The 25,694-nt window shown below is 42.0% G+C and overlaps 1 protein-coding gene across 5 annotated transcripts in view; it reads right to left on the reverse strand.

Moving 5' to 3' along the window:
• tanc1b (tetratricopeptide repeat, ankyrin repeat and coiled-coil containing 1b) overlaps nucleotides 1-25,694 on the reverse strand; it is a 90,394-nt gene that overhangs the window by 63,594 nt on the left and 1,106 nt on the right. For all 5 annotated transcript variants that reach the window (XR_012772556.1, XM_075479744.1, XM_075479747.1 and 2 more), the window contains exon 2: nucleotides 15,030-15,123. Coding sequence is in view for 4 of the 5 variants with exons in the window: in XM_075479744.1 (XP_075335859.1) it covers nucleotides 15,030-15,090 (61 nt within the window). In the remaining variant the exon portion in view is untranslated. The remainder of the gene's footprint in view (nucleotides 1-15,029; nucleotides 15,124-25,694) is intronic.

Raw genomic sequence — 25,694 nt, forward strand, 5'->3', positions numbered from 1 at the left:
GTCCACTAAACGGAGAGTCCTGCTCATTTTAGATTTTTCCCCACAGCCTTCTACGATAATTGAATGCCATGCCTTCCAGTTATAATGTCAACATTATGAAACTGCTTTGAGGGTGACCGATGCTTTTGGCAATTTTTTTAGTTAGTGCAAGTCAAATAAAAACAAATTAATATGGAAACTAAAAAGAAAAAGACGAAAAAAAAGTGCATGTCAGAGCTCATTTTGGTAGTTCTGACATTCAAGCTGCGTGCAAATAAATAACTAGAGTCATTTAGTGACATCAAGGAGAAGAGACAATTAATGCTATTCATGACCTCAAATGAACAAGCTGCCAGAAAGAGACAGACAAGTCCTTTAATAGGTTGCTGCGGACACAAACAAGGATGACTGCTAGACCTGGGTCTGGGAAAAACAAGGCTGTTTAATGTGTATTTAAACCTGGGGTCATGGACCTGTGAGCATTTCCCATGCCTCGAGGACACATGAGAAGGACATCAAGTTAGTGGAGCAAATAAGACCGTCATTGGCCATTAAGCAGAGATACTCTGTAATGCACTAAATACACTGCCTGGCTGTTCTTTGGTGCCATTTTCAGTATTTCAGTAAAACACACACCAAAAAAAAAAAAAAAAAAAAAAAAAGGATTCTGATACTTGTCAAGTCTCCTTGACCATTTGGTCTCATCCAGTAAGTCAGCACTATGAAATGCAGTCGAGTCGAGCTACAGTTACGGCTCAACTTGGTCCCGTTGCACACACACGAGGGTTCAAGAGTTCAAGGCGAGTCATTCTGTGACATCACATTGCACAAAACATCTTGAATGGTGACTTTGTCAGATGACGCTGTAGTTACAAAATCTTGACTTTATTAGTGCCGGCCAGTCTGGAAATGTTTTAGGCTACTGAGAGTTGACACACAGTCCTAAAAAGAAATGTCTGACAAAAGACAGAAAAACATGTGAATGAGCGCAGCTTCATTGGTCTGTATCCAGAAAAACTTGCACCCACTCACAGCGGGTGGGTGAAAGAGGTGCTACTGTCCATTAAACTTGAAAAGCTTAGATTTTCCCTCAATGGCTCCTTAGGTCCTTTTGAAAAGACTTAGAGACCTCGCTTAAATTATACTGAATCTTTGACATCTCTGCCTAATTGCGATGACTGAGCCCCTCATTTATTCAAATTGGATTTATTTTCTTTTTTTCCTTTGTTGTTTTGTAAAATTTTTATTTAAATTTACTCGTTTTCATTTTCCTTATTCGTGTATTTGTTGCATGTATTCTGTACTGTTTATGTCGATATTGAATTCATAGAACTGTTCTCCGTTGAGTGTGGTGGGATTGTGGGAGGGATAAAAAACTGGGGGGAAAAATGATTGAATGGAAGTCTTCTATGTTGCTACCTGTGAAATTGCTTCCAATAAAGAAAGAAAAAAAAATTATGGTGCTTTGAAGCATAGGCCCTTTCGAATATTGTCGAGCGTATACAAGCAGGAGGAATTCGAACTCTGACCGCATTATCTGTGTTTATTAACTTGGTTTTAAGAAGCTCAGTTTCATACAATTTCAGTCAGACTAAGAGGTTTAACATATATTGTAAAAGTCTGGTTTTGGTTGGAAGAACACAATAATTCGGGGTAAATGTGCTTAGTGATGAGAACTGATTGATGGACCCAAGACCAACTGTATTCAACATCTTATGCCATCTGTAATCTTGATGCAAGTAGGGAAATTTTTTTGTATCTTTTCGTAAAAAGATCATCTCAAAGCATTCGAGACAAGAAAAAGAAAGAAAGAAGTTTGCCAAGAAGAAAGTGCTGGCTGACAACATGAGCCCATTTATGGCGTCACTGTTTTTTCTGATGCCATCCAAATTGCACACTGGTTGAGAGATTTCCCACACTTTTTTGTCTCCCTCCTGTCAAAATACAGTATTTTGTTGCGTTCGCAGAAATGTTTCCCCAAAGTCCCTACGTGTGCCAAAAAGAAATTGCAAATTACTTTACCTGCTGACTAGTTTTCTCTCAAGATTGGGGGGGGTAGCCTGCTTTACTGAAAAGTAACCTTCGATGGAGAGACCAGCGCGGCGGTTATGCTGGCTCACAGCGTGGTAATCTATTCTGCAGGATCATACTTGCTCACTCATCACTGCCACAAATTAAAATGTATGAATTATTGGCCTCGTGATCATGTGCATTACCTAACAAGTAACACAGAGCAGACCAAGCCGAGTCGTAACTGTAGATGTGGTGGACCACGGGAATGAGCTTCGGTCCCGTTTTCAGGACTTCAGCAAATTAGTTTTGGCTCCTGCCTGCTGCTCAAAGGTTTGGAGAAACCCCTGAATGCTTTAAAGCTACTTTTAGCACCCCTCTGCTCTCGCTAATCAGAAGCAGAAACCCATTTTCTGCACCAAAGTGGACACAAGGCTGTCTTGTGTTTAAACGACTCCTAAACAAAGAGGAATGCCGCAACAGGAAGGAGAGAGGTTCCAGTGACACCTCTGCAGACATGGAAAAACCTGTGAGAGAGCCAGCAAAGGGCAAGACCTGCCGTCACCTTGACCTGACTGGGACATGTACACCGAGGGACATCTCTACTAAAAAAGGTAGAGTTTGTGCGTGTTTGATTGTGGTTTAGATGTGAAAAGACGTCATACAAAGAAAGTCATTACATTTCTTTGAAAAGTGAGCATAAAACACGAACCATCTATCAGTTTTCATACAGGACTTTGAACTGCACTGACCATAAACCCAGCACAGCCTTTTGTTATCTTTTATTTTCTTCAATCCCTCAAATTTATATCATGAATAAATAAAAAAAGCATAGATGCCTCTTGAATGCCTTATAATGACACATTAACACAATCGAGAAAACATAACCCTGAAATGCAGTAGGTCCACCTTTTCATACCAATTCTGATCCGTAGCTTTTAACAATTGGCTTTCATCAGACAAAATGTAACAAATAATGAAAAAGGTAGCATTATTATTATTTGGGTGATGGTGCTACAGCACAATGCGCACTCCTGTGTCAGAGAAGGTCCATTTGAACCGAGACTACGCAGCTATACGTTAACAGCTGCCAGCAGGCCGTTAACTTGCTGCTGTCACAGAGGGTTGCGGCCGATGCAGGTTTAAGCCACACTGCATGTTAAAGAGATCAAGTTGTAATTTTGGTAGCTGGTTCTGAAAACATGAGGCGCCACATAAAAGCTTGTCATCCAAGTGCTGGTGAACAGGCAGCAGTGTGTCATGGTGACTGCGCTGCCATCTGACCGATACTATAATACATAAACGGACACAAGGACAGAAACTTGCCAGTTCTATTTCAGTTACTTTCCAAAAACCCTGGTTGGGGCAGGCCTGCAATTTCAGCCCCTGCTGTGGTCGAGGAAAGCAGCCCTTTCTAATTATACAGCACTGGCCCTGGATGATGTAAAAATGATTACAGTCCCGTGCATGCTCTTTCCTCCTCATCAAAGCAAAAGGTCCAGAGCCCAAGAGGACACCCAACCCATGAAACAGCTCAATATTATTTCAAGGCACCGATTTAGAAGAATATCTATTAAAGTACAAATCAATTTTTTGAGAGGGGCAATGTGAGTCATCCTTAAATGTTCATTCAAACCGATGGTTCCACTGCACTCATGCGTCTGCATCAATGCCAGAGGAGAAAGAAAAATTGTATGTTTCATCAAATCTTCAAAGAAAAACGGAAATGAACAACCCTCAGCTGAAGGATTAGTGAGGATAGCATCTGTGCAAAAAATTAAAAATTAAAATTAAAATCATACTTTAAATAAACAATCAGTTTAACCACCAAATGTTTCTGTTGCAATCTGTCCTCGAAACAGAGGGAGCTGTACTCCTGCAGAGAATTTACTAAGGTTAACTGGAAAAATGATTACACACAAACTAAATCAATTAAAACCGTTTTCTCTTAATGCATGGTGGAAGTATCCAGTTTTTATCCAGCCAGCATCCAAGGTACACGGAATCCTTTGAAAGGTCTTTCACGGGTCTAAATCTGGACGCCGTTTTTCTCCCCTCAAGTAAAGCTGTGGAGAGGAATGCGATCTGTCACTGCCTCTGTAGGAATGCAATGACCCCCCCTCCTTAATGATAAAGACTCTAAAATAGGCCATGCTAGGGGGAATATTGTTCATAGTGCAAAATATATGGCTAAAGCAAATAAAATCCAAACAATATGAATCTAGTTCCCATTCTGAACTCTTTCCATACATATTTACGGCACATTAGCTTGCCACTAAGCATTGGGTCTAAAGAGAGACTTTAATTAATGCAGATTCTTTCAATCATAACACAAAGCACGACGACCATAGGACAAACCACCAAAGGGGAGAATTCTTTCGCTAGACTGATTGCCAATGAGGATTCCCTGTGTATTTCCAAGAGCAGAGGGACAGTCTGACAAAAGCTGTCATGGTTAACACACAACAACCCACAGAGAGGAGAGAGACGCGGACAAAGATTACAGGGTGGGGGGAGGGTGTAAGTTATCTATAATTATCAAGGACTGAATTCTAATACACTGAAAATATTTCTAGTTCAAATTCACCAGATATGCTGAAACGTAACTTGGAAAAGCAAGGCCATGCCATAGACACGCGAAAGACAATCAGTTCTTTTTTCAAATTTCAGACCACTTTATTCAGCCGGCGGTAGCCATAAAAACAGCCGAAATACCGTACCTGGCAGTCGGACACAAGGCTGTATAACTCAAACTGATGTAAGTAATAAATAATAAAGCAAACTGTGTTAGATGTCTCGCATTTTGTTAAGTCACAGAATAGATTTTAAAAGCCTGCTGATGGTTTACAAATCCCAGAACGGTTTAGGCCCAAAATACATCTGTGATATGTTCAGAGAATATAAACCCAGCAGAGCTCTTAGATCCAAGGACTCAGGTCAGCTGGTCCAGTCCAGAGTCCAGACTAAACATGGAGAAGCAGCATTTAGCTGTTATGCCGGAAACAAGTGGAACAAACTGCCAGTGGAGATTAAACTTTCACCAAATGGAGACATTTTTAAATCCAGGTTAAAGACATTTCTGTTCTCATGTGTCTATGCATGAAATATCTTTTAACTTATCTAGACTGTTGCTTGTTTTTAAATTCATTTAAATTATTTTATTTGTTTCTCTTTATATTCTTTTATGTATTTTTAATGCTTCTTACACTCCCTGCTGCAATGCTTTTATTTTATGTAAAGCACTTTGAACTGTTTGTACATGAAATGTGCTATATAAATAAATTTGATTTGATTTGATTTGATTTAACATTTCTCCAACGTGCGCCGTGCTGCACTTCTGGGGCAAAAATCAAGCACATGGGAAGCAAAGGGCAGCCGATATGATAGCTCTTCCTTATGTGTGTGTGTTTAAGTGTGTTAAGAATCTGAAAACACCCCCTCAGTGCTGGCGTTCCAGACAGTGTCCCTGACAGCATAGTTAGTTTCAACTTGTTAGAAACAAGAGCCCTTCTGTAGCCCTGAGACCTTCACAACACATATTCATACTTGCTTGGTAATGAAAACAAATTAGCAGATTCTTTTTTTTTTTTTTTGGCATAAAAGAAAGAAATAAAAAAAAACCTGAAAAGACAGCACTGCATAGTGAATCTAGGAACACCAAGATGTGTCCATCTCTTTTTCCCTCTGATGCACAACTCTGCAGAGGTCTGGGCTCTGGAATGCCTCCCCCAATGGCCCCAGGGAGAGACTGACTGGCAAAGAGGACTGTGTGTGTGTGTGTGTGTGTGTGTGTGTGTGTGTGTGTGTGTGTGTGTGTGTGTGTGTGTGTGTCTTGGGAATAAGAAGTAGAAGAGTAGGAGGAGGAGGAGGAGGTGAAGGGTAGCACTAGTCAAGCACCATGACATTTCCCATTCCTCTTCATAAATTGGCAATTTAAGGGGATATGGGGAAAAAAAAACAACAACAAAAAAAAAAAAACAACAACTATGAGCCTGACTGAGGCTGCGGCTACACGGAAACGTTTTTCACTGTAAACGATACTTTTTCTTATCGTTTCGCTGTCGCGGCCACACGGAGCCGGCGTTCCCACTACCCCAAAACGATAGTTTTTGAAAACGGGTTCCAGAGTGGGAAAGTTTGAAAACGGCCTCGTTTCGTTTCCATTGTTACAGCGAAAACGTTTTTGCGTCAGTCACACGTTGACGCTGGGAGCCAATTTTAACACTTCTCTATTGTCTCACAGCGTGGCGTGACACAGCGGCGTGTGTATTGTATCGTTTCATCGTTGTCGTCTGGACAGCAGCGCGTTTCCGTGTGGTCGCAAGAATTTTCGAACCCGTTTTCAAAAAAAACCTCGTTTCGTTTTCGTGTAGCCGTAGCCTGAGACTTAACCATGCTTCATCTTAAGATCTGTGACAAGGGAGCCATAGGAAGGCCAATAAAAGGGACAGACAGATGAGAAATACTGTATGCTTCATGATATCAAGTGAGGCAGATTGTAATCACACCCTTCTAACTATGAGAATTATACCTAAAAAATGCGTGGAACCCGTTTGGCCTACATAAGAATAGCTGATGTGAAGTGATAACCAGGTGAAATAGAATTGTGAACACATACAAACTGAGCCTTTTGGTGAACAAAGGTAGTGAGATGCTGAAAGTTCTTAGTAGCCTGGATAAAGAATTTATATTCTACATGTAAGACTTATCATAAAGAAGGCCTAACGTAATGGCACACAGCATCACAGTCCATTGTTTTTTGGTATTTGTTTTCACGTGATTCACTCGTAGTGTCTCTGTTCAAAAGTAAAGGAATATGGACGCTTGATTGATTCAATTATAAAAGGCTTGATCTGGACCGTAAAGGGGCCATGGATGCATTAATGCCGCTACAGTAAAACCATAAAAATGCTCACATGGGGTTTTAAACAGGGTTAATAACAACACTGTCCTCTACAAGTCATGAGCACAGCTGTTAAAGACAGAGGACAGACGGACTACCAAGGACACATGCCCGTGTTGTGATCAATCATTTTAATGCAGTGATCACAGTTCTGGGGCCACTGTGCCACAATACGGAGGCTCATTTGTTCTTTTTTTTCCCCAGCTATTCCTCAAAATTTATACAATTTCTGACTTTTATCTGTTAGTTATGAATAAAGCAGCTTTGAGGTAAAAAAAAAAAAAAAAGTAAGCTCTATTCCCAGATTCCCAGCACAATGTCTGTGGTCCTATGTTGCCATGGAGATGTCATTTAATGACAGATTTGGATTGCCATTAGCACAGACCATTAGGCAGAGCCCCCTCTGGGGCCAGGTGAGGTCATGAGAACATCACTAACCTCTGGACAACAGCCTGTTCAGTAAAGTTAAATGGACAAGGATGTAGTACAAAGGCCGACGGCCCCATTCCTCAAAAGAAGCTAATCCCAAAAGTAAACATGAATCAGGGAAAATCTCACAGCTTTGCACCAATGCTGAAAATCTAGGTTGACGGTTCATTCGTGTGAACTTAGAATCAATCAGCTGTGGGAGGGCAGGAACTTCTTTTCAGATATATTTTCAAGAAAAAAGAAAAACCTAAGAAGGTATACGACCCTCATCTCAAACCAAAAAGGCTACTTTTCTGTGTCTTAAAACATGATTCCTATGCTCAAACCCACATATGTTTAAGAGTTAGCAAACTTTCTTTACCTAAAAGCTGTTCTCAAAATAGCTCACCGAAACTTAGCGAGACACTCCTCTCTGCAATCAGCACTATGCCCTGTTCTTTTCAGGCTGGGCACAAAGGAGCTGGGGTCATTAGTTCAGGCCTTCTCAAACCTGCCTGAGCTAAGGATGGCAAGAGATTCTGCAGGCAAAACAAAAAAAAAAAAAGAAGAAAAGCAAAAGAGAGGAAAGCAGGACAGAGATATGAGAGAGAGAGAGAGAGAGAGAGAGAGAGAGAGAGAGGGGCTCCAAGCTCCAGACTAAGAGTCAGACAGTGTGATAGAAGTGAACAGTGTCTCCATAGTGATGGTAGAAGATGGGGAAAAACAAAAAGAAAATACCAATGTGAACCTCAGTAAGGTTAGGTAATGAAAAGCAACAACTCAATGTATGACACGGCGTAGTCTCTTCTAAATAAAGAGGGACACTTAAAGTGCTCATTTAAATCATAGACGAAGTTTGTTAAAGGTATAAAAGCATAATGGAGAAGGGAGGGGGGGAGAGAGGAGAAATCAGACGGAAGGAATGCGTCTGCCCTTGAAGGTCGTTTTGTAATTAGAAAAACCTTTGGCCTGCTGACCTCTCCAGCCAATGAACTGCCATGACAGCCACCATCACCCCTTCAAAGACCATCTAAAACACCCATGTTAACTGATAAAATGTTTTTTTTCCTCTTCTTTGATGTGGCAAATGCAACAATACGGTGAGGTGTAAAGGGGAAACGGAGGGGAACGTGGTGGGAAAGCATGCATCTTTGCAACGCTGTAGCTTCCATCACACCCTGCTTCCATCAAGGCCTTGTTTAATTTCTAGTTAATGGTAGTCCGTACACCTCCAAGGTCACAGGCGCCATTGATGCCAAGTTTATGGGAGGCAAATCAGGGTAATGAAGGGTAGCGACAGCTACAGCAGAACGCGGGCAACTGGGATCCATGATAGCATTCTTCCAAATTCCTGTCGGGGTAACATCAGCAGTGTCAAGTTTACCCATTAAACACAATTCACTGCAAGTTGGACTGATAGCTAGCGTTGGTACCTCGCTCCCCAAATACCTTTCTGATGTCGGATAGGAGTGTTGGTGTCGATCCGTTACTGAATTATCTAGAGCATTATTTTCAGAATAATCTCTTGAATTCAAACAGTTTGATTTGAAAAACAGACATAACAACCCAGCAGCCCTTAGCGAAGACATTTAGCTTCACAGGCAAGAATCTTTTGCGCACATGTGACGCGTGTTCCAGTGAAGCTCCATGTGAGAGCATGAAACGCAACATTCCCAAGCCAATTAAAACGCTTGGAATATAATGAAAATGATTAGTCCCACTACCTTCGTTCTTAGAATCCTTAAATCATTTAGAGAAAATGGCCAGGGCCAAGTATTTGTTGTTAAAGTCCCAACAAAAAAAGAAACGGTGAGACAGGCCAGCCAGGTTCACTGCTTTTTTATTTATTTTTTGCTTCTCAGTAGGAAAGAAAGGGCGTGTTTAATGTGGATACACCTGAGGTTTGTGGGGGTGTGTGTGTGTGTGTGTGTCTCTGTGTGCGCATGTGTTTGCATGAATGTGTGCAAGTGAAAGATGTGGTTTGAGCTACGCCCTGCTAATCGTTGCCTGCTGGCTGCACAGTGCTTTGATAGCCATGTAGGTCTGTGCACTCAATGGTCTCCTTTGTAAATCAGGTGCATTCTTTCTCCACCTTTATAAGTCCTACCATAACTGTCTGGACATGAAAATCTATATAAACATGACTGCGAGCAAAAAAGAGCAAATGTGAGCCAGCAATCCACTGAGCAATTGTCAATAGTCTTATTCTAATTGAGAAAGAAAGAAAAAAGGCCGATGGATGGATGCCAATTTAATTTTAACCCTAAGGTGTTCGCAGAGGTGATTGAAGAACTTTTATGTCACAGAGTATTTACCATTTTAAAGTCTCAACTGTGACACAAAAGGTAGACCAGAGCCTCATAGCTGCAGGAGTTATTCTTCACTCCGAGGTGCTTTCCAGAAGGAAAATCGGAAGCTGATGATACAGGAGACGTGGTTTTAGTCTGAGCATAAGATATCCCAATCTGACACATCTTCCCTCCGTTTCTGTTGCCGTGTATGCGCGCATATATGTAACATCTTGATAAAGATGTTTTAAAAGTTAATCAATGCACGTAAAGACTGCGCCTCGTCGGCTGAGCGCTTTGTCTGTTGTTGTTACTCTAAAAAGTGAAATTTGCCTGGAAGGCACAGAACAAGAGGTAGCATGCCTCAAAATGGCTACAGTAGCTATTAGACAGTAGATATGGATAGAAAAGAGGCTGCGAGCCAACAGTTCACAGAGAAGAGCTCGACTTATAAGCAGTTAGGCCTGTGGCAGTGTGAGAAATCTTTGTTAATGTCCATATCCATAACACACAAACTAATTATTTCAATCAAATAGCAAGATTAAGCCTATAGAGTGTATTTTTCTACACCGGTTCATCTGGAGCATCTTTTTTGTTTGGACAAATAACTGCTTTGCCACCTGTGGATCTTGTTTATAGAGGAAAGTCCTCCCATAACAGTGAGAAATGCTGTTGAGGCAGCTGAAGGAGAAAGACTACAGACGGCAAAGCAATCTCTGCAGTGTCAGCTGTTCTCCTCTCCACCACAGAGAGGAAATATGTCAAACAGAGATTACCGTAAGACTACACTATACTGCGCTTCAATATTAAAGATTGAACAAACCACGAGCCGCGGCCTCAAATTTATTATCAACTTTACCATCAGCTCTCTTACAGTTTGACCCTATATTGTCTTTTAAAGGGCATCTAAAATTTAAAAGAGCCATACAAAAAAATAAAAAAAATCTGATTTTGAAACCAATTTGTTGGCGTCCGACCCGCAGCAACATACCACTGTTTTGTGTCAAAACATCCGAGAAGCTCACGGAAAACTGCAGAGACGGCGTGCACCATTCCCGACCACAGCTGAGGCAACAGAGCGCTAAAGGAGGCTCTCGCTGTTCCCATCACTTTGTGCACAGATCCTCTACGTCGCTGAGCACCTTCTTCATTTTTCAGATGAAATTAGGCTGCACTTAATTTGGAACCGACATAACAGCAGAGACTTACAAATTCTGCCAGTAAATCGAAGCGATTCTTTACGTTCTTGTGCAAGTCTGCTTATCATCAGTTGTTTCAAAACCCATGTGTGAACCTGTCAGTGTTTAGCAAAAATCAATGCAACCGATGAAATGAAAACCATCAGCCTAAGATTCCTTCCTCATTATTCACAACTAACAGTAATCTGTCCAAACAAAGCTTTCAGGTCAACAAAAGGAGTCGCGTACCCTGTAAAGACAGGTGTGTGTGTGTGTGTGTGTGTGTGTGTGTGTGTGTGTGTGGCTACTGGCTCCGTACAGCCAACCTGAGAGGAACCCTGCCAACTGGTTGTGTTTGTGTGTACAAGGGTTGTGTGTGTGTGTGTGTGTGTGTGTGTGTGTGTGTGTGTGTTGGAGAGTTGGAGGACTTAACAGCTGAAACTGTTATCGGCCTTAAAGCGAACGCGACAACGCATGCTAGTGTGATTAACAGTGCATCACCCACAACAGACAGACAAATGTCTGGCAGCTGCTACAAGCAGCCGCACTCATTTAGCGGGAAGCCTAATGTTGGAAAGCCTTCAGAGGCATTAGCTAGAACCCACAAAGTCACACGTAGTAACACTAGAAGGAAAAAGAAACAAAGGAGGAAGAAGGAAAAATAAATCAAAGCCGAATCAAAAAAGGTGATTTCTCTTGGTCACATGATGAACTGATTGAAAGCACTCCCAGGGAAACAGCAACACTTCATGTCCGGGCACTTCACTCAAGACTGCCGGGCTTCAAAGGGTGTGCGTGGGACTTCTGCGAGGGGGGGGGGGGGGGGCGCGCGCTCAGGGCTACTTTGCTAGAAGGATGACTAAATCTCGGTGGGAAAATGCAGAATCATACAACCATCAAAGGCATTAGGCATACTTTAAAATCTATTGGCCCGTGATCAAATTCATTCCATTTTAAGACACTTTGTGTTCTAGAATGTCAATGTTGACAAGCTGATTACATCTGACTTCGTTAACTGCCTTTATGCATGTGAATTCCTCAACATCCATTCGGTTCAAGCTTTTATTGTACTGTTGCTTCAAACAGAATAACAGAGGATAGGATTTTAAAAAGATAGTTAAAAAAGGTTCAAAACAGTCAATTCCTAACAGATTCTTTGCAAAAAACGACTTTAAGAGAGGCAAGAGGGGAGGAAAGCTCTAGGAGGAGCACAAGATGGAGAGACTAAATTAGCAAACTGTGCGTTTTTGTGGTCTTGGCAATGGGGAGATCCCAAAGGAGAGCTAATGCCTGTAGTGGTATCTGGCAAAGGGGCAAAGTTTCCTTGACCATTTTTAAGTTGCCTCCAGTCCACAGCCACCAAGTCATGGGCAACATCTGCTGAGCTATCTTACAATTATAGCATTATCAAGGTTTTTCCTCCCACTTCTTTCCACTACATGTTGCTGAGCAGATTTTCATGAAGTTTGCATCCTTCTGAAGCAAAGAGAGAGACTGTGTGGTCCGGTATCTAAGAATTCTTAAGGAAACAGCTCAGCTCAGCTCGACAAACAAACACTATTCTTATTGATGTGGGGGAAAGAAAAAGCTAATCTTTGCCAACGAGCTTGTATGCACTGCCTAAAAGAATCTCACTGACGATGTAATAAAAGTAAAATAGTATTGGAGTGAGCCAAGAGACTGAAAAGGCATATAATGAGGTGGGAAACTAAATGGTGTCGAACATCTAATTTCAACGGAAATCTCTTTAGTAAAACCTTTTGAATCAAAATTAAATCTTCAATCCTGCATCGCAGAGGTTAATATTTTATGTGCAATATGCTCCCATCTTGTCTCAGATCATTCAGAGATCATTCATTGTGCCCAGTGTGGTTAGCACAGCCTTCCTTATCAGGCGTTCTGTGCTACTATCTTCATTTGTGACAGGAAGGACCTGAAATTCCTCGGTTATGGCAGACAATTAAATATAGGGTGGGGAACTGCTTAATATAAAACTTATCAACTTATATGAGTCTGACTAAGTGAACTGCTCGAGCCGGAACAGAGAGAGAGATGCGTCCAAGATAAAACACCCCACGCAATGAAAACTGTGTTAAAGCGAGCACTGCTCAATCTCTGTGACCTCTCATCGGTCTTAAGCACCCTAAACAACAGAGAGGAGGGTCCAGGTTTTATTGTCTCACCAGGAGAAAAGGACGGGGAGCTGCTTTGACTTGATGAATGGGGTCCAACTGGGAAAAGTGAGGTTGGGGTAAAGGAGATGTATCCCACCATAAAACTCGGGACTCCCCCAGCCTTCACGTCTACAGATCCTCTTGCGTTTAAGGATAGATGTTTTTGTGTGTGTGTGTGTGTGTGTGTGTGTGTGTGTCTCTCGAGGTAACTTGGAAGCTGTGTTATCAAGTGATTCATGCGAGACAGGTTGCAACAGCTTCATAAAAAGCTATATATACAAAGCCTTTAATAGTCATTTCTTACTCTGGGTCTGTACCAGAGAGCAATGGAGGTGATGTAGTGCAGCGTGTAAAACAGGGCAGACCGCTTCCCCTTCTAATTTCAACATCGACTGTCGAGTCAAACAAAAACATTAAGACAAAAAGTTAGAGACGGCAGTGCTATGAGACATGTACGCAGTGTATACACCGGCCGCTGAATCAGACTGCTCAAACAACCACTGATGTGGTGAAGCAAGTCAAGGCTGGTAGATGCAGCATAAGCAGAAGTGATCACTGGAGGAGCCGTTACATGAATAAGGGACTTGTCTACAATGTGGTGTTGAGGGTGACTCATGATTAGTCATGTTGGAAAACTCAAAGGAAAACATCTGTCATGACATAATAATCATACTTTACCTCCAGATATAATTATAGATAAAAGATGGAAGGATGGACCATTCTCATCACAGTGGTTGAGACATAACAAAGGCTGCAGTGGGTTAATATTTGCTACACTACCCCTGCTGATGCAGCAAAAAGCCTTCGACTTCATGTTGGATTTGGGCCTTTTGCTGTGCTTCTCTGTGGCTCGTCCTCATAACAAATTTGGGACTGTGGTGGAACACGAGTCACGAGATGATCTTTTGAGAAACTAACTGATAATTCAAATGGGCCTAGAGAGAGAGAATGTAAGCCACTGACTAAGTGGACAAACACAGGCAACAGCCCTCATATTGTTTTCTGCCCAATTTATTATGACGACAAGAGCCATACATTAGCTCTCACTAACACACGCTGGCACACACACCCACGTAAACCCGTTGTCATCCTCTCCTGGTTTTACACGATGACGTAAGAAACTAAAAGGTGGTCAAAACGTGGGACTAAGTGGAGGAGGTCGAGAAGGGCTCATGATCTAAACCAAACAACATTATCTGGCTTGGGTATGTGTGGCTTCCAGTTTCACTGGGAAACCGGTGTTTACTTTTGATGTGATCTCAAACTAGTCTATATGCATTTCACTTGCTGTGGCAGGAAAACCAACAAGAAACAACAGAACTGCAGTAAAGGCCTTCCAAAGCATTAAACCGACAGTTATGTTCATTTGTCTAATCACATTTGAGCTGATGAGTAAGATGCTTCTACATGATAAAGATCCTTAGGTGGGAATATCCTCAAATTAAAAGGTGAGAATCTGCACATTAAGCCCACATTAATTGCATTCATTAGGGCTGCAAGATTGTGATATATGCACAGCTACTTCAATCTATGGTGCTAATCTCAGGTGCATCATAAGGGCTGCATTCCACTTCAGCATTGTACATGCCGATTAGCTGCAGAACATGCACAAAAACAGATCTCCCTCTGCATAGAGTGCAAGTGTTAATGCACATTTGCTTGTCAAATTTGGCAAAATTGATACCGTCTTGGAATACTGATATTGTGCATGTGGACATTGCGATAAGGAAATACTTTTGATATATTGCGCAGCCCTGTGTCCATATATTTCTGAACTAAACTGTATGTACTGCGTGACATGCTTCAAATGGACCTTTGCAGGATAGGATGAATCAAAGATGTAAATAAAACAAATTATTTCCCGAATCCATTTCCTTTTCTCTTACTCAAATTGTCTAATTTTATGCGTTCTGAATTTGAACGCATAAAATTAGATCCTTAGCATGCATGGTGCCCATGAAAGACACTTTATCGGGCTTAGTCAAGAACGAACTTTTAAACACAGAAGGTGGGATCAGTCTCTAAGCCTGAGGGTTTGGAGTATCCATTTCCTGGAAACCTATCTGCTTTTTCTTCCTGTTGCACAAACCTGAATCTTTTTTGCTCCCTTTGCCTCCATCTCTATTCTTCTTCAGCACTGCCTTAAACATGGCAAGATCCGTGGAATCCTCTCTTTAGGGCCCCTGGGGGAAAAGGGAAATAAAAAAAAATGGTCAGCCAAAAAGACTTCTGAAATGAATCCACCGTCACTCAAGAACAAACTATGGAGACTGTCCTGCATTCCATCTTTGAAGTCTGTTTCATTACCTGTAAATATAAGAGTGATTTATGCAGGATTTGAATGCAGGATGTACCCAAATCTAACTATACAAGATAAAATATGTTCCCAAAAAACCGGACTTGGTTGCAGACAAACATTGAATATCCGCATTTCATACTGTTTAGCTGGCACCCGCCTGGGAGTTTTCCCACAGCACTCCCAATCCTGCAGGTCATCAGTGGAGGGAAGCATGGAAAGAATGCTCTAATATTTAAACAGAAAAGGACAAGTTCTGCTATCTTGTTATGCAGGAAAACACTCAGCTGAATGCCCTGAATTCCACATGTAATTGATGTTATGTGGCTGAGCTTTGGTGCCTTCAATTGATATACGGTTGTTCACAAGCTGGTGTGCATTTTGAGCCCTTAGAGTTAAACTGTATAACATAAACTCGAGGTTTACCCCGGTTGTGCTTGTTTACTTTGGAATTATTCTTAGTCTTACGTTGCTGGACAATAGTAAAAACACAGCAACAGCAGCTAAAGCGGCTAATTGTGGGGGATACTTGGTTTCTAACCCTCTAAAACACATTATGGGCTGCTACGGTATACTCTGCTATATTAATAGCAGCAGAGCAATCTTTCCAATGAAAAGAAAACGACGGTTTCAACCAAATAAGGATTTGCCATCTGAAAACAAAACAGAGTTCTCGACCCCAGAAGGCAGGCTCTAAAAATCCAGGTCTTACTGCTCCTCTGAGAGAGGCTATTGATTTGCCCTTTTCCATCCTTGATAGTGTCAGATGAAACACTGTCCAGCACAGCCTCCACCCAACTGGTTATGGGGGTGAAAGTGTATTAGGTAAATCTCAGAGAAGCCTCTAAATCATCTCAACGCAGCACTGACCGGTAAAAAAAAAAAAAGAAAAATTAACATTCCGAGGGGTTTTACTCCTCCGAGCCAAACTCTAAATCAAGATTATGAATGTAGTGGCTGAGGATTATCCAGGTAAAATGTGTATACATGATCCATTTGGTTGTGCGCTCTCAATGGAAAATTTCTGTTTGCATATCCATGACAAAGCACTGGATTTCGCATATGGTGTAACAAAGCACGAAATCAGTTTAAGTCTCCACCACATAGTGCAGTTAATGATGGCAGTGCAGTATAGTACACTGGCCTACTTAGTGGAACAGTTGGCTGGTGTGTGGGAGATCGCTGCTCATCTCTAGAATACAGTCACAATAAACATCACCCAGGTTCAGCCAAAGGAAATGAGAAACGCCCTCTTGATATTCCAAAAGCCAACATGACAAATTCCTTCCATCCCCTCTCCCCCGTCAAAGCCACCACACACACACACACACACACACACGCACACACACACACACACACACACACACACACACACACGCACACACACACACACACACACACACACAAGTCGGTGCCCAGGGTGAGACTGAGACACAACTGCTGCATCTGTATCAAGTAAGGAAAAAGTAAAGTCTCTCCTGTCACTGGGTCGAGACTGATCCAACAACGATAAACGAATCGGAACGTATATTAAACGCTCAACTGTGATCTTTGTTTCAAAAAGAAAAGAAGAAAAACGTCTCCTTAGAAAAGAGCCATGGACTGCATGGTATGCAGAGTGATGGGGATCAGGATCTCTTAAGCCCTCAAGGTCAGGTCCATCCCAGTGCGTTTAAGCTGGGTCTGTATATTAGCGTGGCCCCTTAGAAGGGGCCTCTTAATATTACCGGAGAGCAGTGAAAACCCCACACGGGTTCACAGGTTTTTGCAGACCGACTGGCTGAGGAGACAAAACACACTCTAAATTTTGTCTCTTTTTATTTCAAAAGAGCAACACCCCAGAGGTCAAAAGTCTTTAACACTTTTCAAAAATATCCAGTTAACTGAACAAATACTTATCAAAAACCTCATCAGTACACCGCTGACACTTTATAGCAGACACATATCATCACTAAGGCCTTCTGAGACTTGACTTTGGAAAATCTCAAGGCAACAATAAAAAATAAAATAAAAAGACTAATATGCAGTACAATGTCAAGACAGGTTCCTTTCAGGATGGAGAAATTGGAGTCCAGGGTGCCTCGGGTTATCAACATGTTTGTTTTCCAGGTCACTCCTCATGTGATATAGTTCAAATCTGTATGGGCTGTGAAGAATAAAAAGATCCTCGCCTGCACAGTGCTGACATGACACGGGGTTAATGGGACCATGAGGCTACACTGTAGTTATCTGAGAAGACCACTATATATAGAATGAAAAAAAAAAAAAAAAAAAGGATTGTTTGCCTCTGGTCGGGAAGCATTTCACATATATCGGATATTGGTGAGTTAGTCTCTGCTTTGTTCTCCATCAGGTGGCGGACAATAGCGAGAGCCCCTTTTGGCTCAGATCAACTTCACCACTTTACGAGCACTGAAGCAAAAGGCTATTTTCCACCCCATGCACTCATCTCTTTCCTGCCGAAATGTTATGTCAGCTGTCTTCATCAACCGATTCTACATGAAAGATCCCGCTCAGATTTCAGCGCTGTTGGCATAGCAACATGGACATTCTCACATTGAGCTGACCTTCAAAACTGGTTCATCAAACGCCGTCTAGAAGTGGAGTCTTTCAGATTCTCATGTGAACACCATAATTATCTATTCTTTCATGGTCCATTCACTGAGTGCAGGAAACAGGCCCAGCCTGGTCTGCGAGTTCAAGTGGTTCAAAAACAATGGAAGAGTTAGCTGACAAACATTTGAAAGAGGAAGTATGGGGAGTAGGTATGGAGGATAGCACAGTCCCAGTGTCAGCCACTGTAAACACCAGCTTGTTATTCACACTAATAAAAGGAAATCCCCCCTCCAGAAAAAAAAAAGGCTTTTTTTTCTTTCTTTTTTTTAAACATAACAAGTCTGCTGTTTAGACCCGAGTGTTTCCTGCATCTATTCAACTCTCGTGATCCAGCCAAGAGAGGAAATAAGTGATTTTGGAGAACAAATAATTGGCTTCAAACAATATGTTAAACTTCCAAAAAGAACAAATAATCTGTCAAGAGCTCTCAAGCAACCCAACAAAGAGGAGCCGCACCTGCCAAGCAGATATGGCAAACAACTGGTGCACACCAGTATTTTTTTTAATCTTTATTTGAAATTTAAACACGGGAAATATTCCAACTTGGGCTGGACGATATGGCCAAAAATAGCATAGACCAAAAGAATGCCTTCATATGTCCTTTCTCTCTCACATTCATGTCTTCTGTCATCCGTCTGGCTGCAGCACACACTAAAAAAGGCTGCCGATGAGCCACTTACGACTTCTACTTGGTAAAATTGGCTGCCCCTACATTTGGAGCACTCCCACCAAGAACAAGCTCTTCCATCTCTCTGCCTACCAGAAGATGCCATACTTTTAGCAAGGTGTTTTCTTGGAAAAAAAATGCTTGAAAAGGGGTTGAAAAGGCAGCAGCGTGACCCAACAAGCCTCGTCTCTGTTCATATCAATGTCATCACCACAAAACATGGTTTGTGGCAATTAATGGGCGCGTACTATTATGTAACTGTTGACACAACAGCAGGTGACTTTCGCATTTGTGCTGAGTGATATTCTTTTTGCTTAATCAATGGATCCACTGAAAATGCACAACGCTTCTCACAGCGATCAACATTAAAAAAATATATAAATATAATAAAAAAAAAAAAAAATGTCCAGCCATCTTTGGGAGCGTTTCATCGCATGGCTTCATTCAAAAGACTCCTTACCAGCTTGCGAAAATGCCACCACGTGCACCATAAGTCTGTGTAAACTCTCAATGAGTGCTCTCATTGGCAGGTAATAACTTTCTCACTGATCACCATATGAATGTAAAGTCTAAACAGCTTGATCTGATGCTACACACATGTTGTGGCAGCTTAAAGGATTGTGGTTGACCATTGGATGTCAACCACAATCCTTTACGGATATAGGAGATAAAGCGGTCGTCCAGCAGTTTGAGGTTCGGTCCACATACAAAAGTGTAAAGATATTGAACAAACTGGCTTATACTGGAAAGTACACCGAGCAGCAGCGGCGTGCATACATAGACATCAGGTGGTGCTGAAGCACCACTACCTCTGCCCTTTATCAACGAAAGTGCCCTTTTGAAACTTTGTTGTTTTTTTAAAATTATTATTAACATTTTACTGAGGCCGGTTTTGAAATGATCTTTTGAAACCCTGAGCGATTAAAAACGACTGAAAACAAATGCCCCGAAATGAGCCACCTCCTCACGCACGCCCGACCTCTATCTCTCTTCCTTTGTCGCGCGCAGGGCACACCAGATGTGCTGCAGCAGCATAGCAGCTTAGCAGGCAGGTCGCAGGCAGGCTTCTTCTCCCGTGCCCCACCAGCCAGGTAACATACAGATCAAGTAAAATCGTACCGTTTGCCCTCTAAGCCCAACGTGTAATCACTTTGTTGTGCAGTAAAATGTCTCATACAGCACCAAACAACTAAGCATTTTTAGCCGACTGGTCACCTGATAAACTAGTTTAACGCTCTAGCCCAAATAAAAAAAAATGCTTATCTGCCTTCATGTAATGACAACAGTCAGCCTATAAATCCTTCTCGTACTTTTTGGTCTCTTTATTGTCTTTGTCTCTGTCTGTATATTGATTTACTAATTGCAGCACAATGCCAAGAAAGCAGAGGCTGAAGAGAGAAAAGGTAAAGGAGCTACAGCAGGCAGCCCAGGGAAGCAGCTCTCTGCTTTCCTGGATGAAAGCAAAGCCAAATGATGAAAGATCAGAGTCATGGTCAGAATCACGTTAACTGTTTAGCGCCTTATATATTATTGAAAAAGACATTGCGATAAATCACAACGAGGTCATCAACATCTTTAAAGACATGGCACCAAGGAGGATGCTGCTTTAGAGCAGTACACTTTAATTTCATTCAACATGTGCGTGTAATTTTTTTTTATAATATAGTGTTCCATGTGCGCTAAAAAGTGCCCTTTTCCCCCCCTGAGCACTTGCCCCACAAAATGTCTGTGCACGCCACTGCCGAGCAGCCAACAAAACTAGAAAACCGCCATGTAAAGCAGTTCATTTGCAGTTCAGCAATGATGTACTGCACAAAGTGGTGCTGAGAGTCGCCGTGGCCACGAAATGTTTTGACAGACGTAAACTTTGACTTGAAACCATCTCATCTGAGCTGAAAAAAATAAAATAAAATCTAAAGGCAGTTCAGGAGAGAAACCTTAAATAAATAAAAATGCTGCCATTAACTTACGCTTTACCTCTTGTTTATTTACTCCTGCGGGAAATCATTGTGCTTCATCAAAGGAGTAAAAGCTTTAGCTTAGAGCAAAGCACGCTAGTCTCTAATTGAGGAGGACTAGCCACATGGCTCAGTGTAAAATTAAAAAGGATAAGGGTAAGACTCATAAGAAAGGAAATTATACAAGAAGATGAGGACAGGGGCCATCAGTCAGTATGTTGAGTTTTTCAGCTTTTTAAAGTTACTGAGTCATCCATGTTTCAGTAGAAGATTAGGGGGGAAAAAAAACAAAGGTAAGTCATTTTAAAACAATGCATTTGCCCTCTGAGAAGACTTATCCTACTACTTAAACCACTCAGAATATGACACTGATATTCAGTATGACTGTTCTGGTCAGCACGCCCAATTGATCTAAACAGTTACTGGCACAAAACACACGCTTCTGGGAGAGAAGACTTTACTTACATTACACATCTTAAACATTTTCCCTCGAGTTTGGTTGGCTTTTGCGAATGACGTTTCTGATAATGTTTCATCAAATCAGGTGGCCGCTTGTTGTCTACTTTCTCAGACACCGTGCCACTATCTAAAAAGGCCTGACTGTTACAGTAGTAATCCTGTGAGCTGCAGTGAGAACTGTGCACATTTGTGCTGCGTTTCACCCCTGAACACAACAGTAAAGGCTGTCTCAGCAACTGCAGTGACTAAACCTTTTTGTCTCAGTGTTGCTCTAGAGGTGTTGAGGCAAGTTAAACGCAGCAATCATTGCTCCGAATTTAGTTACACCCCAGGGGCTGCAAAATAAAATAAAAACCTGAAATGCAGACTCACATGTGACTAACATTAATTCAGAAAAAACACACCCCTGGGTGGCATGAATTCATGAATTAAGTCGGATGCGACGTTTGCTACCCTGCTCTTGAACTCAACCACTATCATCTCATCAGAGTTGCTCTTATTTCATCCTGTTGATTAAACTTGATCACTAGAACCAATTTGCTGTAGAATAAAGTGGCCGTGAACATCTGGAGTGGAAACAAATTACGCACCATCACCGTTACCTGCACTAAGTTTGACATTTGCCGCTAAGGTAGAGTGTGTATTTGATTAAGGGTAAAACATTAACAAGAAGTGTTTAAAGTCTACAGGAAGTTGCTGCCACACACGGACACAGAGATTCTCCGCATATTAAGGGTTATTAGTCAGAGGGTCAAAGGACCAAGTCAGCATCCTGTCGAGTTAAAAAGACCTTAAAAACAACATGAACGCATTAATATTGTCAATGAGAGCCAAATAAAGTCAGGATTTCAGCCAGGGCCTCAGTCTGGAAAGCTCTCTGCAGATAAGCGGTCATCACCTATGCGGTGTGGGTTTATTCTTAGCCCATCACTTCAGATAAATTCAGTGAACCGAGCACAATATTCAGTTCACCATAAAAGAGCGCAAACATTTAAGAAAGGAAAGTGGACGAATCAATGTGTATGGAAAAACTAAAAGGTTTTGTTTAACCCAATTCTTTATTATGTCAAGAAAACATCCAGCTGGACACCATCATCTTGCACACAGCAACTCTTTGCTCATTCATTGGTGGGAGCACTTCCCTTTTCGCCTGTGTCTAATATATCAATGTTAAGACTAGAAGAACGTAAAAATAAAGTGCAAAGCAGCATATTTTGCTAAACAGTGGCATGTGGCTATTGTAAAATGGTTAACAGAGAAGTGTCAAGTTCAGTTTGGTGTGCATTACTACTACAATAGCCTTCCTGCGTGCTTGAACGCAAAGCTTGCACAAGCATCCACACACGCACACACAAAAGAGAGCGCACGCTGCACACCTGGCCGCAAGGTAGACTTCACACACAGGTTCCAGCACATTCTCCAGACACCCTCCTCAAACCAAACCCTAACGGGGATTTACACAAGGACGTACCGAATATGATCATTAAACAAATATCAACTAAATCAATCACACTGAACGTCACTCAATATTTCATTTCAAGTTGTAAATACTCTGCTGCACTCCACTCTTCTCTGACAACTTTCCGCACCGACAACGTTTCAATATTTGTTACGTTCACAGCAACTCGGCAACTCTTTTACGCTGCTTCTCTCGCCCCTCCCGTCCATCGCTGGGGATTTAAAAAAGACTGGGAAAAAATGTAAATCAGTAACAGCCGTTACGGAGATGACCTTCTAAACAGACACTACTCAGATACACGCCTGAAAGCCGAAGTGCACACAAGCACACAGTGTTCAGAAACATACGTGCTTGCTCACCAGGGCTTTCGATCCATACTACAGAAGATGTTCTGATAGGAGAAATTTGCTGTGTGTATGTGATGTTAAACAACCCAACGCCATCAATAAAATATCAAGGCACATTGAAATGCATAGCTGGTACTCTGTCATGTTTAAATACATGACCTAAGGGCAAGCAGTGCAATTTAATTGCGCAGCTATTTTTATGCATAAGCCGTTACGCTTTAATGCAAATGCATTATTCCACTTTGCTAAAGGGCTCGTGTGCCATCCATATTTACAATGCTGTGAATGCAATAATATTCCGCTGCCTTATGGCCACTACCTTGCGAATACATAACTTGGGCAACAGGGCTGGGCAACTGGTCCATTTTCGAACATGGATGATCCTGAGTCGGCACATTTCCTTGAGGAATCATATAGACATGAAATGTGGAAACACTGGGTTAAAGCGGCACGAGCCGACTGTACTATAAATCTCCCAAAAAGCTAATTATTTTGTAAACAGAGAAAAATGGACACGTGGTGCAAGGACGCAAGGAAGAAACATCTCAAGCTCACTGAATGATGCAGCAGATGCGGCCAACATCTGGCACCACTGGACATTTGCAAAGACAGCAAACTGCTTCATTCGGGCCCTTTGCCTTGCCAGTGTCTTCCAGCTTCAAAGCCACATAATCACAAATGGGTCTTTATGCATAGTTTTTAGCAACCGACTTACATAACTGCAATCTAACCAACTGGACGCAGTCCAAGAATTTCAGTCACAGTTTTCACACACCTCCGCTGGCCAAACCATGCAGAAAAATGCATTCCTTTGAAGCGTAAGCAGGCAGATTATACGTGACGCAACACAATGTTCCAAACAGTAACACTTTTCACTCAATTTGCACTGATGCAATAACAAAAACACCACATTGCCACACGGCCAGGCACGGGGAAAATGTACAGTAAGATCTGGTTCCCGTTCCCTCACAACGGGGTTCAAACAATCCTGGTAATCTGGATTTCCTGTTGGGACCAAAAATGCTTTCATAAGACAAAATCATTATCCTTTTTTTTTTTTTTGTTCAAGCAACAACTCAGTATGGACTCTCTGTCAGGTCACTGGCTCCACTAGCCTTCCCCTCCTCAGCCATAACAATGCAACCCCGATGCCAGCGTCTTTTATTGGCCAACTGGCTGTGGACCATGGGAACCAGGCTCTGCAGAGAGCAGGAGGCAGACTCTTGTGGCTTTTTCAATAAGACGACCGCTCTGTAATGCAAACATCTTATAAACGGACAACTGGGATAGCTGTAGCTTTGGCACAAAGGAATGCAAATCTATTCAAATGTTCTCACGATCAGCGTAAAAATTGCATGAAATTACACTGGAAAGAGGATACGGAGAATATTCACATTAAAGGATAAGACCGGTTTTTTGACATTGGGCCCTTGATTTCACATTATAACATGATGTTCTACTCACCCCTGCTTGTTGTTGGTCATTTGGAGCTGTTCCGAAGATATTCGCGAGGCGTCTGGCTGCTCTCTTGAGATATTCGGCCATGAAACGGTTTCCTATGGGCAAGTTTATACAGGCACAAACTATGCTGTTTATAATTTATTAATTACTCTACACTAGCACTGATAACGTGGAGGTGCGTCGCTTACTTAAAAAAATCCGGGTTACTGTAATTTTGAATTTTTGTCGTAAAGTCGGTGTTACTGACGTCATCGTCGTGCTACTGCCACAGACAGCCCACAGACCTGCTGCCTATTTATTCATTCAGCTAAAATTCAAAATTAGTAACCCGGATTTTTTTAAGTAAGCGACGCACCTCCACGTTATCAGTGCTAGTGTACAGTAATTAATAAATTATAAACAGCATAGTTTGTACCTGTATAAACTTGCCCATAGGAAACTGTTTCATGGCCGAATATCTCAAGAGAGCAGCCAGACGCCTCGCGAATATCTTCGGAACAGCTCCAAATGACCAACAACAAGCAGGGGTGAGTAGAACATCATGTTATAATGTGAAATCAAGGGCCCAATGTCAAAAAAACGGTCTTATCCTTTAACCGACATGACCGTCAGTGGCAAAGCCTGCTCCACCTGTTGAGCTTGTGATGAAAAACCAACTCTCTACTGCCCTTCATACTACACTGAAACGAGTAACGGTCCTTTCAAGGCAGAGAAGAGGAGGCTGTGGTGTTATGAAGATTTCATAAAACCAAATCAGAGAGGATGTAGAATCGACAACTTTGTGTGGCTAAATTGATGAAAGCTTCTGACATTTTCAATTGATTTTTCTAAAGGTGAAAACAGAGCTGTGGGTTTTCAAAGCACCTGGCTGTGCTCCTCTCCGGGGACCCGCTGAAAACCAGCTCGAGCCATATACAGCCAGTGGTCAAACTTCAATGACTCAATTTATGTGGGTGGACAAGATTACAGTCCTTTAGCCCTAAAGCCTGCTGTGCTGCTGGTATCTGGGTTGGGTTCCGCTTTCAAAACCACCGCATCCAATCAGAATATACAGACTAACATTAGCATCAAACGAGACCACACAGTTAAAAGAGAGGCAATTATTGCCGTGTAAAACATCTGCAGAGTAATGAGCCGGACATTACATTACAACAATTATTATCTGGTAGAGGAAAGTCTTTAGAGGGGTTAAGGAGCACAGAAACCCCTGTACCCCACCGCTGATGACTATCAACTTGACTGACTCAATCAATCAATCCTCTACTTAGTGAGAGATGGTTCAACTTCCCAGATCTAGCCAAGATGGGTATCAGGAGTCAAGCCAAATGAGGTCCAGTGTCATCACACGGTGTTGGCTGGCCATGGTTCACCTCTGGTGAATCTAGCCCAGTGGTTTCCAGATTTAGATTGGTTTTGGGTGCCTGGGTTTCAGCCAGTTCGGATTAGGATTTGGCAAAGCCACATTAAGACCGACTACGGACCGTGTGAAGT

The sequence above is a fragment of the Odontesthes bonariensis genome, chromosome 12 (assembly GCF_027942865.1).
Source record: "Odontesthes bonariensis isolate fOdoBon6 chromosome 12, fOdoBon6.hap1, whole genome shotgun sequence".
Lineage (NCBI taxonomy): Eukaryota > Metazoa > Chordata > Actinopteri > Atheriniformes > Atherinopsidae > Odontesthes > Odontesthes bonariensis.